This window comes from Salvia splendens, chromosome 2 (genome assembly GCF_004379255.2).
Source record: "Salvia splendens isolate huo1 chromosome 2, SspV2, whole genome shotgun sequence".
In the NCBI taxonomy this organism is placed as follows: Eukaryota; Viridiplantae; Streptophyta; class Magnoliopsida; order Lamiales; family Lamiaceae; genus Salvia; species Salvia splendens.
In genome coordinates this window covers 20,046,592-20,061,000 of record NC_056033.1, presented here as the reverse complement: position 1 = coordinate 20,061,000, position 14,409 = coordinate 20,046,592, and the positions used below count along the sequence as shown (strand labels likewise).

The window sequence follows — 14,409 nt, the reverse complement described above, 5'->3', positions numbered from 1 at the left end:
CACGGCTGGATAAGGAGAAATGGCTGGAAGAAGAGGAAAGAAGGAGGCTGGAATCGGATACCAGAGGAGAGCGAGCAGCACCAGGCCGGAACAAGGCGTATAGTTTCCGAAAACAATTTATCGCTTCAAGCGCCCTGATGGCCCGTGCAGTTTCGGCTTGGGTGGACGATTTCAATTAAATTCCAGTGGAGCTGCTAGATGATGAGTGCTTCCGTGTTGGGAGCCATTTGTTTATGATGTCCCGGATATCATCAAAACTGGTGCGGGTGTTGCTGGACAACAACTCCCGGCATCAGAGTTGGCACCTGGCGGGGAATTGCGGAGCACTACTGAGGTAGGCATTCAGATACATATCCTTGAGTGCTGTCACTGGTTTTCGTTAATAAATGTTTATAAATGTAAATATTGATATGGATTAAATATATTGTTTCATGCATCATGAGGCTGTTGTTGTCCCTGATTCCCAGAGTTAATGGACTGTTTGTATGCTCAAGTCTGTTGAAAATATCATTTACATATCCACACTTCCATGTATATGCGTTGAACGTGGCAGCATCTAGAGTCAACAAGGCAAGTCTGGCTGCCAGGTCTCCATTCAATGAGCGGGCTGTTAGACTAACAGCCAAGGCTAACATTGTAGACAAGGAGCTCTATTACTGGGTACTAAGTACGGTAGAAAAAAATAAGTAGGTTTGGTAATTTTGGTAATTTTGCTCTTGTGCTCTTTGACACATCATTCATTGTTGTTTAACTATTTAATGCCTCTCAGGGACTCCATTGTCTATAAAGACATCTTCAGGGAAACAGTGCAGGGTGAGTTCCAATCCTTTGCGCCCTTCAACATGGTCAGCCCGGCAATTGTAGACACCTGGACTTCTTACTTGAACAACATGGAGAAGCTGAAAGCCCCAGAGACTGTTTCAAGGCTCTTCTTCTCCACAAATCCTTGCGTGAGTGATCTAAGTTATAATCTCATGTACAAATTAATGAAATAATTAAAAATATGTAACTAGTTTAATAAATAAAATTCAGAAGCACACCGTTGTCGACACTCCAGCAGAATGGATTGAGCAGCGGCAATTTGATACGTTCTGGACCACACTGTTCGGAGAAGCGCTGGGTATGGGAAACCTTCAATGGGAGAACTATGATATGGTAAATGCTTGTTGCTTTGTTCATTATTTGACCGAATCTGTATATTATTGTTCTTTAAGTTGAAACTTTTTCTCAAGTTTAGGTCTTACTGCATTATTTGACTGTAACTTTACATTACGGATTGTAGATTTGTGCATTATGTCCTAAGTTTTTTTCAATATATAACTACATGAGCAAATAGGAATACAACCGAACTCCAGTATATGTTTGAATAAAATTACTATCTCGGTTAATTGATTGAACTTGTACAACACGCGATATGCTTGAATAACATTTACACGTTATGTATCATGTGTTACAAAACTAACATGTCGATGTGCAGATGTTCTTCCCCATCTGGGGTGCAACGCATCAGTACGTGATTTGTTTTGATTTGCCAGATGTCAAAATGAATATTATAGACCACATTTTGGCAGAACCACACGGCTCATTCGAAGCTAAGTATGGCAAGACACCGTCGATTCTGGTAAGTAATATGTTTACCACAATAAGCTGCAATATATTAAACAGAATGCACATTACACTAAAGACTTGCACAATTTTCTTTTGTTGTACAGAAAAAATTCCTTGCTGAAGCACGAAGCACTTGCCTGGTGCAAGGTTCCGAAAATGACAACGCAGGTGAGAAAATGCAGAACCCACGTGGTGACCATGCCTTGGAGGAACAACCACTGCACTGTCGAGGCCGGTATCTACGTCATGCGGCACATGGAAACTTATTTTGGGGAAAGGGAGAAGGACTGGGAGTGTGGGCTTAATGCAAATGGAACAAAAAGCTTGGAGATGTTCCGCATCAAATTTGCAAAGACTCTCCTGACCTGTGTTTTCAACCACAGAGGTGGTGACAACCAGAAGTAAGCCACACGTTTTTGGAAAGAGAAGCCGGCAAAGTTCAACTTTGAACATTGGGTCGACCAATACGGGCTGGAGTGATTTATCGTAAGCATCGTACAAATGTTGAAGGGACAAATAATGGCAGCAATGAATTATTTGAACTCTCGAATTTTTTGGATAACTGATTTTGGAAAGTGCAATTAGTCGAACATCTACTAGTATGCTTCTTGCGAACAAAACGCCTGTGCATGTATTATGAATTTTTACAATGACACAACTAGTGTATTTGTTCTATGCTACAAACAAATGAAACATCGCTACATAATAATGGCAAATAGGTGGAGACTAATGCATATACATTCATGTATTTTATTCATAATGAACAATACAAGGAAAATAATATGCATAACTTACAAAATTATTAACTTAATAGTGAACAACCAAGCAGTACATATACACGCTATGTAATATGTCTAATACCAACCAAGCAAATGCACGAAGCGCTTTAATGGATAAATGCATTATTCAGGTGTGCATTATTTGATTTTATTTCTTTACGCAATATGTTTTATTTTTTTCATTATGTTGTAGGCATTATAAACTAGTGAATTTTATGTTCCTTATTATATGCATTATTATATTAGTATTTTGCATTATGTTTTTGTTTTATAGCATTATTTGCTTCCATGATTACAGTTGTGTATGCTCGGCCTAATAACGAACTGTAATTGACAAATGTGCAACAGGGACTTTATAGAAACCATCAATGCTTGATTTTAGTTCGGTGTAATGAAATATGACAGTCTAACACAGCACAACATACGAAAAACGACGAAAAACATAAGACAGTCTCGCTAAAGAAAACAACAAAATACATCAAGTCGGACGCTTGCCCTTCTCCAACTCTTTCTCCATCGCCATCTCTTTATGCATTGGACAATTTCTAAAGTCATGATGGCCCATCTCATCACATGCCTTACACCATCTAAGAGGCCTACTAGCATCCTTTAGAGCCTTTTCTATCTTCAAAATCAGACAGCTCGATGAGCTGCTTGCGTGGCCCTTGGTCTTGACAACATCTGGAGGATGGACCTCAACAACTTCAGGCCGCACCATACCATAAAACTCTTCAATCATTCGCCTTTTTTCAGATGCGAACGTTGTAGGATTCCCAGCTTGAAGAGAATTACCAAGTTCTTCCACACCACCTACAAATGCCCGAACCACTTCAATGTCCCCCTCAAATCGCCGGAGGAAACTGTAGAACATCGAAATGCCTTGATTTGACAGAGTTTGCCAATCGTCAACAACAGACCTGGTAGGAAGGCCATCATAAAACTCCCCATGGACAGCCTTGGCTAACAGAGTCTTCATCCATCTGCTTTGGCGGTATTTATCTGGTATTTTTTTAATTCATTGTTCCTGAACAGAAAAAAGATATGACTGCACAAATATCCATGCCTACCGAAGAGTTTACATTCGCAACAGTATGAATCATCACTCTTATCATGTGTCACCGAATACGAATTGCGATTGCTAAGCTTATAGGTATCAACAAATTCTGTCGAAGAAAAACCTAGCACGCGACATCTGTCATTACCCTCAACGATTTCTTCCTGTATTTTCTTGAACATAGTATCGGTGTATAGCGTCGAAGCATGTTTCTCGAATGGCAACGTAGTGGCCAAAATGAGCAAAACAGTGGCATCGTGGTAGTCTAACGTTGTTCTACTGTTCCGTTAGAATTCAACAGCATGGTTGAAATTCAGGTAGAATTCGGCTATGTTTGCACGTGGCTTCAAATTTTTTTTGTAGAAACTGTTCTCCGATTCGGAAATGGACGTAGTCCTAATCATCGAACCCAGAGGAAAATCTCTAAAGTACGCCGGTATCCAGAATTGCCTATAGTCGTACAATGTGTTGAACCAGTCAAAGCCTTCCAACCCATGACGTTCCACAACTCTTTTCCACTCCTCTTCGAATTCGTCGGGCTCAAGGAGATCTGACCACACGCATGCATTAAATTCCTTCTTGAAATCGTCATCCCTCAACAACCTATTTGGAACCTTGGTGGCCAACTTATGCATTACATGCCACATACACCATCGGTGTCGCGTGCCAACCAGAACCTCTTCAATGGCTGCTTTCATGCCCAAGTCTTGATCTGTCACGATCATCTTCGGTGTTATGCCCATGCATTCAACGAAATGTCTGAATGCCCATGCATAACATCTTCGGTGTTATGCCCTAAACCCTAAACAACCAGCCAAATGCCCCTGTTTTCTCATTGCACACCAATCCAGCCGCAAAAGTTACAGGTCTACCATGATTGTCCTTTCCCGTGAAATGAGTGAAGATCATACAATACCTGCGAATCACAAATTAATGCATTATTAAAATAATCACAGGCAAAAAATGCATCTATTACAGTTTAGTAATGTATGAAAACATCCTTATAATGCACATAATAATATTAAAAAGTATAGGATAATCACAGGCAAATAATGCATCTATTACCATATGGTAATGTATGGAAACATCATTATAATTCACATAATACTGCAAAATGTGTGTACCAGTTTGTGTTATACGTGGAGTCAAAGGCTACAATATCACCAAACATGTGGTAATTCCTCTTCATCAAGCCATCACACCAAAACAGAGTAACCAACTGGTTTTTTTCATTAACTTCGTAGTAATATGTGTACGACTCGGACATTTCCTTCTTCTTAGCCTTGTCATCCAACACCATTTGCACATCGAATCCATGTGCGTATGCTTTGATGTCCTGTGAAACATTCCTAATATCACCAACCGTACAACTGATAAGGTCAAACACACCGAGAGTTTCCTTCAACACCTTAAATGTAAGTATGGGGCCAATATTCGCTTTTGAACAATCAAGTATGAAATTTCTGATGAACATCATCCAGAGGATGATTAATGGACATAAAATGCTGATGCTCTGACTCAACCATATCATGGTTATGAACCTCGTTGAAATCCTGTACTATATAACATGCATGTCCTCTTTCAGAGAAGTACTTGAATGATATACTCGCTTTACAACCACAGCGCCTGGATAACCGTCGGTGCTTCATTGAGAAACCAGAACGTGCATTCAATTGGTCATCCTCGTTAGACTTCTTCTGGCCTTCCCTATTGCATACGACATAATACCACGTTGTAACATCGTCCACCTTCCTCATCCCTTGTTTGCGCGTATCAAAACCAACAGCGCGGGCATATACATCATAAAACGCGAATGCAAAATCTAATGATTGGAACTTCTGACGGGCTTTAATTCTGCAGAACATTCAGGCACAACGCTAAATGTTTATAACCACAAAACAATACACATGTTAAGCTTAATAAGCATTATATGACATATATTGTACATTGCCGATCACATATAGTGCATTATACAATTATACTTATACATTACATGTACCTTTTAATCTAACTAACAAGCCAATATGAAACCACACGCTATAAGGATGGCTCTAACTCGCGGTCCTACGTACAGGTTTTGTATCTCACACTATACCACACCCCTAGCCCCCAGAATTGAGCAACCCTATGGAAATGAATGAACCATAGACCCAACAAGTTGGAACACTGCCAAACTTGTTTAAACCATGCTACAACCTATCCCCAGTCAAGGCAAAAATCAACATACTGCATGTGAATGCATCATACAATACTAAACCCCTAGGTCCGAGGAATGAACAACCCTAGGGGAATGAATGAACCCTAACCTGATTATCATAAACGGTCGAAGCATGTTTCCATAAAAACGTAAGAAGGCACGCCAAAAATGAAAAATGAATTTCCTGCTCTACATCGTTTGGGATATGCGACTGATTTGCAAAAAAATTGACAACATCCAAACCAATAAGCATGACCAGTCAACGCTGGATTACCTTCTTCCATTATTAAAATCAAAAATCAACAGGTGATGCAAAGCCAGCAAAAAACAGTTACTTGAAAATCAAATTCTGTATGAGTTTCAAAGACGTCGACGCTGTGAAATTTAATTTGTCGATGGGCGACAGAAACGACAGAATCGTGCAGTGATGGAGAAGAAAGATAACGAATCCTAATCAAATTTGTTGAAAAAACTGCACAGATACTCAAGGGAGGAAATCATGGAATTTTCTGTAACAACCCACATTATTGATTCTCTATTTTGCCCTTTTCAAATTAAAAAATGATTAGATTTAATGAATTCAGCAAATTATTTAGACCATAGGATTTGATTAAATGAACTCATGAGATCAAGAAGGAGAAAGGAGAGAGTATGGGAAAAGGATATGAACACAACTCTCTCTCTCTATATATATATGTAAAGTATAAAATAAACACTAGACACTACACAAAATACGTGCAACAAAAATACAAATATGATAAATACACTATGCTCAGTATACATACGTGGCACATACTGTACAAACATTAAATATAATATAAATAAAACACACAAACACGATATAAATAAAATACACACACTACCCAAACAAAGTGCACATTAACTACACCACTATACACACACACTACACTCAGTATACATAGTATAAGTAAAATATACTACACATTAAATGGACTGCACATACTACAAATATAATATACTCCCTCTGTCCCATTAGAAATGAAACGTTTTCCTTTTTGGTCTGTCCCATTAAAAATGAAACGTTTCTAAAAATGGAAATAATACTCTCTCTACTTTTTCTTCTCTCTTACTTTATTCTCTCTTCATTAACTCACAAAACAACACTACATAAAATCCCATGGACGGAGGGAGTACAAAATACACCCTAGTACACAATTTCAAAAAATAAACATAACAAACAAACTACAAAATAACACACGTTACTCACAATATATACAAAATACACACAATGCCCGCACAAAATACACACTTTAAGCACATACATATTAAACAACCACTACACACTTTGTACACAAAATACTAAATACAAATATTACAAACATACTATACATACATGTCACATGCTACCTACATTACACACTATAAATAAACTATTCAAAACACATGCACAACATACACAAATGCACACATAGAACACGCACTACATACATATATAAAATAAACTATTTATACACTACATAAAAATGCACAAATAAAATACACAATTTATACATACGTGGTCCATACTATAACATTAAACACAATATAAATAAAATACACAAACACAATAATAATAAAATAAACACACACTATACACAAATAAACAAACTACACGCTATACAAAAAATGACACACTACACACTATATACACATTCTACATCATAACACACTACACATTGCACACAAAGTTTATACATGCATACTATACACAAAATACATATAAAAAATACAAATCTTATAAAACCACTACACTCAATATACATATGCGCCAAATACTACAAACATTAAACACATTATAAATAAAATACACTAACATACGTAGAATACATGTACTGCAAACATACATAAATACATTTCACACTACAATTACGAACACAAAATACATTATTTATATACCATACAACAAATGTATAAATAAAATATGCAACTTATACATACGTGCCACATACTATAAATATTAAATACAGTATAAATAAATATACAAACACAATATAAATAAAATAGACTACACAATAAATGGCAGCACACGGTACAAATAAAATACACAAACACAATATAAACAAAAGAGTAAAGGTCAAAATTGGTCCTGAACATATAGCCATTTTACGATTTTGGTCCTAAACATTATCTTTTGGATTTTTTGGTCCTGCACATATGGACATTTGATCATTTTGGTCCTCCGTCAATATTTCCGTTAAAAACTAACGGTCAACATTATCTTTTGGATTTTTTGGTCCTGCACATATGGACATTTGATCATTTTGGTCCTGCACATATGGAATTTTGATCATTTTGGTCCTCCGTCAACATTTTCGTTAAAAACTAACGGTCAACGGCCGATTTTTGACTAAAACAATTGGTTGGGTCGGGTCGTGTTTGGGTCGGGTTTGGGTTATACGTTAAGAAAAAAATAATATTTTCTTAAAATCTAAGCATAATATTTTCGTTAAAATCTAAGCATAATATTCTTAAAAAATTAATTAATAATTAATAAAATTAAAGTATAGTATTTTTAATTAATTTTTTCATGAATTTGAAGAAAATATTATGCTTAGATTTTATTAAAAATAATTTTTTAATTATTTAATTTTATTATATAGATTTAATATTAATATACTTTAATTTTATTATTTTGATTAAAAAATGATTATTTTAATTTGGTAATTTTTTATTTTATTGTGTAATATCATGTTTAAATCGTATAATAACATCATGTTTTAGTCGTTATAATATTTTTAATCAACAAAAATAACTAAAAATTAAAGTTTTATAATTTTTTAATTAATAAAAAATAATTATTTTTTTTCTTAACGTGTAACCCAAACCCTACCCAAACACGACCCGACCCAACCCATTGTTTTAGTAAAAAATCGGCCGTTGACCATTAGTTTTTAACGAAAATGTTGACGGAGGACCAAAATGATCAAAATTCCATATGTGCAGAACCAAAAAATCCAAAAGATAATGTTGACCGTTAGTTTTTAACGAAAATGTTGACGGGGGACCAAAATGATCAAATTTCCATATGTGCAGGACCAAAATGATCAAATGTCCATATGTGCAGGACCAAAAAATCCAAAAGATAATGTTTAGGACCAAAATTGTAAAATGGCTATATGTTCAGGATCAATTTTGGCCTTTACTCTAAACAAAACACACACACACATTATACACAAATAAACATACTACACACTATAAAAACAATGACACACACCACACTATATACACTATACATCATAGCACACACTATACGTTGCGCACAAAGTTTATACATATGCACACTATACACAAAATATATATAGAAAATATAAATCTTATAAAACCACTACACTCAGTATACCTACGCACCTAATACTAGAAATACTAAACACACCATAAATAAAATACACAAACATACGTAGAATACTTGTACTACAAACATACATAAATACATTGCACACACTACAATTACGAACACAAGATACATTATTTATATACCATACAACAAATGTATATATAAAATATGCAACTTATACATACGTGCCACACATACTATAAACATTAAACACCGTATAAATAAATATACAAACACAATATAAATAAAATAGGCTACACAATAAATGGGCAGCACACGCTACACGCATTATATACAAAATTCACACTAGTGCACAATATAGACAAAATACACAATACACACTACACATACTATACTCAAGACACATACACTACCAAAACTACACAAATACACATTTTAAACAAATACATATAAAACAACTAACACATTGTTCAAACACAATATAAATAAAATAGACTATACACACTAAACGCATTATATACAAAATAAACACTAGCACACAATATAGACAAAATACACAATACACACTATACAAATACTAAATATAAATATTCTAAACAAACTATATATACGCGGCACATCCTACAAACATTTAACATACTATAAATAAAACATACAAAACACAAGCATAACACACACACATACATACATACATACATACATACATACATACATACATACATACATACATACATACATACATACATACATACATACATACATACATACATACATACATACATACATACATACATACCTACCTACCTACATAGAACACACACTACAAATACATACATAAAATACACTATTTATACACTACCCAACAAATGCACAAATAAAATAAATAATTTATACATGTGTTATATTATACAAACATTAAACACGGTATAAATAAAATGCACAAACACAACAAATAATACAAACACGCACACATAGCACACGCACTACACACACATAGCACAGGCACTGCAAATACATACATAAAATACACTATTTATACACTACACAACAAATGCACAAATTAAATACACAATTTGTACATTCGTGTTACATACTACAAACATTAATCACGGTATAAATAAAATACACAAACATAATAAATAAAACACATGCACACACTACACACAAATAAACATACTACATAATATAAAAAAAATAACAGATACGGTATACATACTATACATCATAGCATATTACACCACTCAAATACCCCCATTTATACACATACATACTAAACAATCACTATACATACACATTATAAACAAAATAAATAAAGAGAATACAAACAATCTAAAAACACCACCTCATTATACATACTATAAAATACACAATTTATACATACATACCACATACTATAAACATTAAACACATTATAGATAAAATACACGCTCAATATAGATAAAATATACTACAAACTAAATTGACTGCACATACCACACCCATTATACACAAAATACACCCTAGTACACAATTCACAAAATAAACATACCAAACACACTATACAAAAATAACACACTTTACACACATAATATAGACAAAATACACTTTTTATACACGATACCATGCACACATAAAATACACAATTTATATATACGTTGCACATACTACAAACATTAACCCCAGTATAAATAAAATACACAAAGACAACATTAATAAAACATACATACACACTACATAAAATGAACATACTACGCACTAAACAAAAAATAACACACATTTCATACACATTGCGTACTATATACATGCTATACATCATAACACAAAGTTCACATTGTACACAAAGTATATACACCACGCACAATATATATACAACACACATGCTCACTACACAAAAAAAACACGCACTATGCAACACACATTCTATACATACATTATAGACTTACTACACACCCTATACACAAAATTCATGCGTTGCAAACATAGATGCACGCTACATATAATGTACATCATACTTAAACTATACACAAAATATACACTCGTTCACAAATAAACAAACTCAACACACTACAAAAAATAAATAACACCCTTTACACATACATACAGTATACAAAATATACTCAATGTACACTACACCCACAATATACAAGTACTGCACATACTTCACACAAAGTATACATACAGTATTCCTAAACATACTATACACTACACGTAAAAATCATACACTATACACAAAATACACTACACGTAAAATTCACACACTATACACAAAATACACATAGTGTCCGCACACAACAAAACACACTGCACTACATACACTATACACAAAAATACCTACACTACACAAACACACTTTACACATGCATACAAAAAAAAACACTACACAATACACAAAATAGAAACACTATAAACACAATTCATGATGAATGACACACTTTACACATGCATACAAAAAAACACTACACAATACACAAAATAGAACCACTATAAACACAATTCATGATGAATGACAGATAATTTGAAGCATTTGATACGGCATCTGCCAAGAGCTTTGTCTTAAGCTCCAGTTGCCCGTTCGGTAACTTGCCTCGGAGGGAGCATTTAACTGTCTTGAATCTATACCAAACTTTTTTCAGCAATGCAAGAACCTATACAAAATAAATGACCATGATAGCACCAAGTAAGGAAAAATGAAAAAAATGACAACTGATCAAATGTATAATGGGCAAAATCTTCTCAAAGTGCTGATATTGTAATACTTATTGTACAGTATACTATAAACAATGTTATAGACCCAACTACGACTAGGCATTACTAATAAGTAATTAAAAATCACAAGAAAAATTTGGAAAATAATTCAGTTTATTTTCAGAGTATAAAACTTGTTGGTTTTTAAATGTAATTGTAAAAATAGATTTAAAGGGTCTGGGAAATCTTTTTCTATTATAAATGCAATGAACATGTATCTCTCTAGAGTTATGACAAAAACAACATGATGCTTTGATTTTAGAAACCAATACCTAGAGTCCAACTACTTGGCCGTATCCTGAGTTGCTGTGTTGCTGGCCACCTCATCAAGGTATGATACACTTTCAGCTTCACAGAGTTGCAAAAGCTGCAACAGAAAAAATCACACTTACTTTAAAGAATTAAGGGAGGTATGTTCATAAAACCACACCAAGCACAAGTACAAGCACATAAAATTTTTAAGGTGTGCTAACTTTACCAACAGTTGTAAGATTTAAAGACATATATCAACTTATCTTAATTAGAAAGTGCACTCACAATAGATAGATAAAGCTTTAGATTTTAGGCAGAAGATAACAGCCATGTATGAGCAAATATTGTCTGAGCACGATAACTTTAAGTTCATGACGGCCTGAACCAGAATCAGAACGCCTCCATTGCACAGGGAAGAAAACAAATAATAAAGAAACCAAAGGGGAAAAGGAAAACGAGAAAGTAATCGAGAGTTAAGAAAGAATTTAGAAGTGTGAGATTTTAGTTAACCTGTGGGATAAAGTTAAATGTGCTATTAATAGAACTTGTAATTGCTAACTCATAACAAGGAAGAAAATCCTCATAGTAAAAGCATGGGAAAACCAAAAGGATCAAGACAAAGTGTAAACAGAGAAATAAAAATGATAAGACAGCTACATCCAATTACCTCTGGGAGTTTCTCTTCTCATAGTTGTAAAACCAGTCCCCATGTTAATGTAATCCATAAAGCGCACAGTGAGAGAGAGTAGCACAGTTAAACCTGATTATTTACTTGCTGAGGTTGATCTAGAAGACCATGGAAATCCGACGAGGCAAATTGTATTGACGGCAAAGCACCACCGAGTGACTGCATTGTGGGTTTTGAGTAGATTAGCTCTCAAAAATACAGTCAAAACAAGGTAAAAATAGAAAAAGTATCAAGGCAACTACATCAAAGTAGACAAAGACACTATTACCTACCTTAGGAAGGGTAGGTGTGTTGTGATGGCTTCATGTAATTAGGAGTGAACTCAGAGAACTTGGTGGTCTCTGTTGCAGTGGGATCGAAGAGGGAATTGCTAATCCAGACAATTGCTGCTAGGTCCGATCAAAGAAAATGGTGGGCCTGCAGTCTGAAACCAGAAGGACAAAATTGTAGTGATCATGAGTTCACACAAATCACTTGGAGTAGAAGTATTATCCACAACCACATGGACAAGGTAAGACCAGAAACCTCATATAGGCATGTGGGAAGACGATTTGAATGATGACATCGACATAGCACTTTTTTCATGTTTTCTCATATGTTTCTCCTATGCAGGTTCAACGACTTAATAGGAAGATAAAATTACATGTTTAATACCTCTATATGTGGAGCTGAAGATTCAATATGACCATTTCGGTGATCAGTATTGGCAGTATGGCCAACATCAGGTTCAGTATAAGCCGCCGAAATACTGTTGAGTGCCCTATCTATAAATGCTACAAAGTGCAGGATATGACGGTATACTGTGGCCACTCAATGAGATGGTCCACAAACTGCTCCATTGCCATACTCCCAAACGAAAACATCAGAATGTCATAAATCCAATGTAATACTGAAATTCACAATAATAACATTAACTGATAAACTAGGAGGGAACAAAATTCTGAATCTGCAGGCTTCCTCAAAGCATCTAAAACAGCTCGTAAAGCAATACCCCACGTAAGGTGAGTCACACGTTGATGCTTAATGAATCCTGAAGCAGAAGTATTCACAAAGGATAAACAATATAGGCAAGCTAAAAAATTTTTAGAACAGGGTAACATTACAACTAACATAGTTAGTTTGAGCAGTATTTTACAACACTATTTATATGGGATCATGTTCACTCAGTAAACCAGAATTTGTTGCAGCAATCATAATTATCAAACGGACATGTAAAGATAACAAACTTAAACATAGTAGACTATGTATAAAACTACCTAACTGGCATATAAGAGATGTTAAGTCAATAAAAAGTGTTGAGGAACTTAACCAAACAGATCAATTCAACGGAAAAAATCATGCCATCAAATATACAGAAAACAGAGTAGTCTAGATTCCATAAATTGTAATTAAATTATTTACTAACCTCATATTAAAATATGAGAAAGATTGGTTACCCTGCCACAGCAGTGGAAACACTACCCTTGTAGAAAGTATCTTACTTGACACTAATTGAATGCTCAACCATCTTCCAAGGCCCATGATTTCTTTTTTAGATGCAAGTACAACAAATCGAATGCCAAAGTAAAAACCAAAAAGAATATGTCTAGTAAGTACTTGGGAAAGAGCTTGTAAAAACATACATTAAGATGCCAAGATTTGACAATCAAAGGGGTTTATGTATCAAAGACACTAATATAGCACATATATGTACAGGCATATGAGACAAAGAAAAATAGAATACTATGTATTAATTATAAAGTAGTAAGATAGCAAATAGTGGATTAGTAAAAGTAGAAAAACATCGTTAACACAAAAATATAATATTTTATA

The 14,409-nt window shown here is 34.5% G+C and overlaps 1 protein-coding gene and 1 long non-coding RNA gene across 3 annotated transcripts; both read right to left on the bottom strand.

Moving 5' to 3' along the window:
- Window positions 1–2,739: 2,739 nt before the first annotated feature.
- On the bottom strand, window positions 2,740–5,287 carry LOC121771231 (protein FAR1-RELATED SEQUENCE 5-like). The gene is made up of 2 exons (XM_042168011.1): window positions 4,566–5,287; window positions 2,740–4,357 (listed from the first exon to the last, which is right to left on the bottom strand). The coding sequence occupies exons 1-2, from the start codon at window positions 4,970–4,972 to the stop codon at window positions 4,237–4,239; spliced, it is 528 nt and encodes a 175-aa protein (XP_042023945.1). The 5' UTR covers window positions 4,973–5,287; the 3' UTR covers window positions 2,740–4,236.
- Window positions 5,288–11,296: 6,009 nt separating this feature from the next.
- LOC121765674 lies at window positions 11,297–14,375 on the bottom strand. Of its 2 annotated transcripts, XR_006042851.1 has the most exons (6): window positions 14,003–14,375; window positions 13,252–13,627; window positions 12,870–13,021; window positions 12,577–12,756; window positions 11,930–12,024; window positions 11,297–11,557 (listed from the first exon to the last, which is right to left on the bottom strand). It is a non-coding gene; the product is annotated as an uncharacterized LOC121765674 (long non-coding RNA). The 2 variants fall into 2 exon arrangements; XR_006042850.1 differs by having other exon boundaries at window positions 13,252–14,375.
- Between the last annotated feature and the right edge of the window lie 34 nt (window positions 14,376–14,409).

What these genes read in the sequence shown, in the direction of transcription:
- LOC121771231 (XM_042168011.1), bottom strand. Translation starts at nt 4,972, where the DNA reads ATGATATGGTTGAGTCAGAGCATCAGCATTTTATGTCCATTAATCATC. An exon ending in TCCACGTATAACACAAACTG is followed by an intron (nt 4,358 to 4,565) that starts GTACACACATTT and finishes TGTGATTCGCAG; the next exon opens with GTATTGTATGATCTTCACTC.